At 43.0% G+C, this 4,382-nt stretch overlaps 1 protein-coding gene across 1 annotated transcript; it reads left to right on the top strand.

The window, feature by feature from the left end:
• The first annotated feature begins 673 nt into the window (after positions 1-673).
• On the top strand, positions 674-3,299 carry LOC141917835 (syncytin-2-like). Its single transcript, XM_074811422.1, is given in 4 exon segments — positions 674-764; positions 2,169-2,192; positions 2,466-2,800; positions 2,802-3,299. Coding segments are annotated over 4 exon segments (948 nt in total).
• The last annotated feature ends 1,083 nt before the right edge of the window (positions 3,300-4,382 follow it).

Below are 4,382 nucleotides of genomic sequence, written 5' to 3'. Positions count from 1 at the left end.
CCTAAGAGCAGTAGAAGCAGTAGTTTTAAATATCCAGGAAGCAGGGAAATTCACACTAGGCCAGAAAATCACAGTACTAGTATCCCACACGGTGTCTGCAGTACTAGACATGAAAGGAGGACACTGGCTTTCACCCCAAAGGTACCTGAAATACCAAGCCCTCCTAGTGGAACAGGATGATATAGAAATAGAGGTTACTAATATTGTCAACCCAGCTTCTTTCCTCAGTGGGACCACAGGAGAACCTGTGACACACGACTGCCTGGAAACGATTGAAGCAGTTTATTCCAGCCGGCCAGACCTCAAAGAGGAGCCATTAGAGGAAGCTGATGAATCCTGGTATACAGATGGGAGCAGTTTGGTCTGACAAGGTATCCGCAAGGCAGGATATGCGATAACCACCGAAGATCAGGTAATAGAATCTAAAGCCCTTCCTCCAAATACCTCAGCTCAAAAGGCAGAAATAATAACTCTAACTCGGGCACTGGAAATGGCCAAGGGCATGAAAATCAATATATGGACGGACTCTAAATATGCTTTCGGAGTGGTCCATGCCCATGGGGTAGTATGGAAAGAGAGAGGACTCTTGTCTGCACAGGGAAAACATATAAAGCATGCTGAAGAAATCCTCAAACTCCTGGAAGTGTTACAACTACCTGAAAAGGTGGCCGTAATGCATTGTAAGGCTCACCAAAAAGAAAACTCCACCCATGAACTCAGCAACGCTATGGCAGATCGTGAGGCTAAAAGAGTGGCTGAAGAAGGTGAGGTAGAAGTGCAGTCTTTGGTCCCAGACGGTAAAATACAAATTGATGGTGAGCCTCAATATTCTAGGGAGGATCAAAAACTTATTGAAGATTTAGGCGGGATGAGAGAAAAGGGCAGGTGGGCAAAGACTCCTCAAGGTAAAATAATAGTACCATTTGCATTATTATGGGCCATAGTTATGGCTGAACACAGAAAATCCCATTGGGGTGTAGAGGCCTTATATAAGTATCTAAATCAACATATAGTAGCCCAAAATCTGTATACTACCATCAAGCAGGTGACACAGCAATGCGAAATCTGTTTACAAAATAATCCTAAAACAGGACTGAAGACTCAACCCGGGCGGATAGGGAAAGGAAATTACCCAGGACAACAATGGCAGATTGATTTTTCAGAACTCCCAAGAAAAGGGGGGTTTCGGTACCTTTTGGTCCTAACAGATACCTTTTCTGGGTGGCCAGAAGCATTCCCTTGCCGAACCAATAAAGCTAGGGAAGTAACTAAAGTATTGTTACAAGAAATAATACCAAGGTTTGGGGTTCCAGCAACAATATCCTCAGATCGGGGATCACATTTTGTGGCAAAAATTGTCCAGCAGGTTAGTAAACTTCTAGGAATAGACTGGCAATTACATACCACATATAGTCCACAAGCAAGTGGTCAAGTAGAGAAGATGAATCATTTAATTAAATTACAAATAGTAAAACTAGGTCAGGAGGCCGGATTGCCTTGGCCCCAATCATCGTCTTCAGCACTTTTGAGAATCAGAACCAAACCCAGAACTAAGGAGGGATTAAGTCCTTTTGAAATAGTATATGGGAGACCATATATGATACAGGCGGGGACATCAACCCAGGTTGGGAATGAAATATTAACTGATTATGTTATAAGCCTACAAAAGCAGCTGCGGGAAATAGAGAAATTGGTCCTGGGGACCAGAGCTCGAGGTCTGGACAGGCCTGTACACAACATTAAACCTGGTGATTATATATATATCAGATCTTTTTCAGATTCACCTCTGGAACCAAAGTGGGAGGGTCCATTTCAGGTGTTGTTAACGTCCCATACAGCAATCAAGATTAAAGAACGATCATCGTGGATAGATCACACTCAAGTCAAAGGAGCCCCAAAACAGCAATGGGAATCAAAATCGACTGGACCCCTAAGACTCCAAATCCAATGAAAGGATGGACACTGATTATCAACATGATTGGACTATGGGTAGGGACCGTAGGTGCATGGGACTCAAACAATCGCAGAAAGTTTTAACCTCTCTGATTGTTGGGTATGCACTGCTCTCCCCAGAGGAAATTTAGAGATTTCACTCCTTGGAATTCCAGTGTCTTATAACAAATGGAGTTGGCCCCACAATAGCTTAAATAACTCCACTTTGCCCACAGGGGATAACATAATCTGGAACATGGGTACTAGTTGTGGCCCTGGCCAACAGGAGAGCCAATTACCCTCAGGGGAAACCATATGTTGGGGTTCCCAGAGCCCACTGCCTCCTAAGGAATTAGTCCCCAATCATTCTTGTGGGAGCAAAAATGGCTATTTGCAAATATTAGAAAAGCCAATCATCATCAGATGAAATAATAAGACTGCCCTGAAGTTTGGAAGATTTCCTTTAGAAAATATAACCAAATGTGAAATAAGAGAAACCCTCCATGCCACCCTTAACAGCACTTGACCACCAGCTATACTGAAAGGACTATGGTTCAACTATTCTTATGACTGTATCCCTGATGGTCACTGGTGGTTGTGTGGGGATGGAAGGGCAAGGAAATCTCTGCCTAAATATTGGGATGGGGATTGCACCCTGGGTTATGTGATTCCCCAGGACAAGATATATAACCACTCACATCCCCCACCTGGATTTATACGGACCCCTTGGCGGAAGGTGCGTAGGGCTCTAGAAAACCCTCTTATAAAAAGACCGACAGCTTATCATAGTTTTGTAAGATGGGTCTTTCCTCAATTAGGAGTCAGTGAATTAGAAAAGGCCATAGTAAATATTTCGGCCACAATGGAAAAAAATAGTAAATTCCACTGTAGATGCCATCCAGGGACTACAAGTAGAAATTTCCTCACTTAGTAAAGTAGTCTTACAAAATCGTATGGTTTTATATTTAATAACAGCTAAAGAGGGAGGAGTATGTTTGATAATAAATCAAAGTTGCTGCTCATACATCAGCCAAGGTAAAAGAATTGAAACAGATATGACCCAAATATGGCAGCAGTCAAAAATACTACACCAAATAACTCAGGACAATACATCGTTAGGATTTACAAACCTATGGGAGAAACTCACATCTTGGCTACCAGACCTAACATGGTTAAAACAGCTCTTTATAGCCTGTGTCTTAACAATTATTCTAGGAATATTGATATGTTGCATGCTACGGTGTTTTATGTGGATATGCAAGTATACTAGCAACCATTATGGGGATTGGAAAAGACATCAGCTATGTCAAAAGGTGGAGAGTGGTGCATACTTTGCCAAAACCCTTAAAGGGAATGGCATGATATAGCTAAAGAATTTGCATTGGTGAAAGAAAAGGGGGGAATTGATACAGAGAAATGTCCACTTTCCTTGCAAATTATTTACTTATAACAACGTATGATGATTTCTGAACGTTGCCTAAGAATCCCGCTTGCCCAGACTGTTTTGTGGATTCAGTGTAGCTTACCAGATAGTTTGGGGATTGGCTATGATAAAAAGTAGCAGGTAGCACCAGGGTATGAATTAAAAAGATAACTCACTGATAGCAGACTCAAAGCCCTCAATGGGCACTTAGGCAAACTTAAACTTGAACAAAAGGACTCAGAGATGTTATCTAGGGAGGATGATCTCACCGATTTAGGAAGAAGACACCTGGACTTTGCTTCACAACGCATGCCCTGGAAAGAGCGGACACCGGACACCGTGAGGAGGACCACGTACTTCTCCCCTTGACCATCAAAGAAATAATTATAATAATCACGCCTATCCCCCGAACTAATTGTAATAACCCGGCCTTTCCTAATGAATATGTATGCTTTGGTGTAATAAATATTTGGCTACTTGCCAGAGACGGTGTGCAAGCTTTGTGGAGAAATCCCCTTGCACCCCAGCCGGAATAAACATACCTGCTTTATAACTCTCTCCGAGTTGTAGAGTTTGTTTCCGCACGTCACTCTCTCCCCTCCAATCTCTGTCTTGCCTCCACCTACCCCCCCTTCCCCCACCACCCTCTGGATGTCATTCTCTTTTCCTCAGTCTCACCCTCTCTTGGTCTCAGCACCTCCCTGCCTTTCAGACTTGGTCTCTGTTATAAATTGAGACCACAATGGACTATAATTCAATCTTTATTAATTATAGCAAGTAGAATATGAGCAAAGACAGCGCTGGACGGCAGGGGAGTCTGCGCTCCGCCAACTGCCGTGCTGAGTAGTTCAAATAGTCCCCTTTTTATACATCTTTACTTCCCTGCTCATGAGGTAGTGGAGGTACTCCGCGCATGCTTCAGTTGTTGTTAGGGGGGTCGTTTCCTGCCTCCTGGTATTTGTTGAGGCTGAAGTAAGAAGTCTTCCCTCTTTGTCTCATAGTTGATCTTTTACTCATATATCCTTAT

Source organism: Strix aluco, chromosome W, assembly GCF_031877795.1.
Source record: "Strix aluco isolate bStrAlu1 chromosome W, bStrAlu1.hap1, whole genome shotgun sequence".
NCBI classification, from domain to species: Eukaryota; Metazoa; Chordata; class Aves; order Strigiformes; family Strigidae; genus Strix; species Strix aluco.
This window is presented reverse-complemented; position numbering and strand designations above follow the sequence as displayed.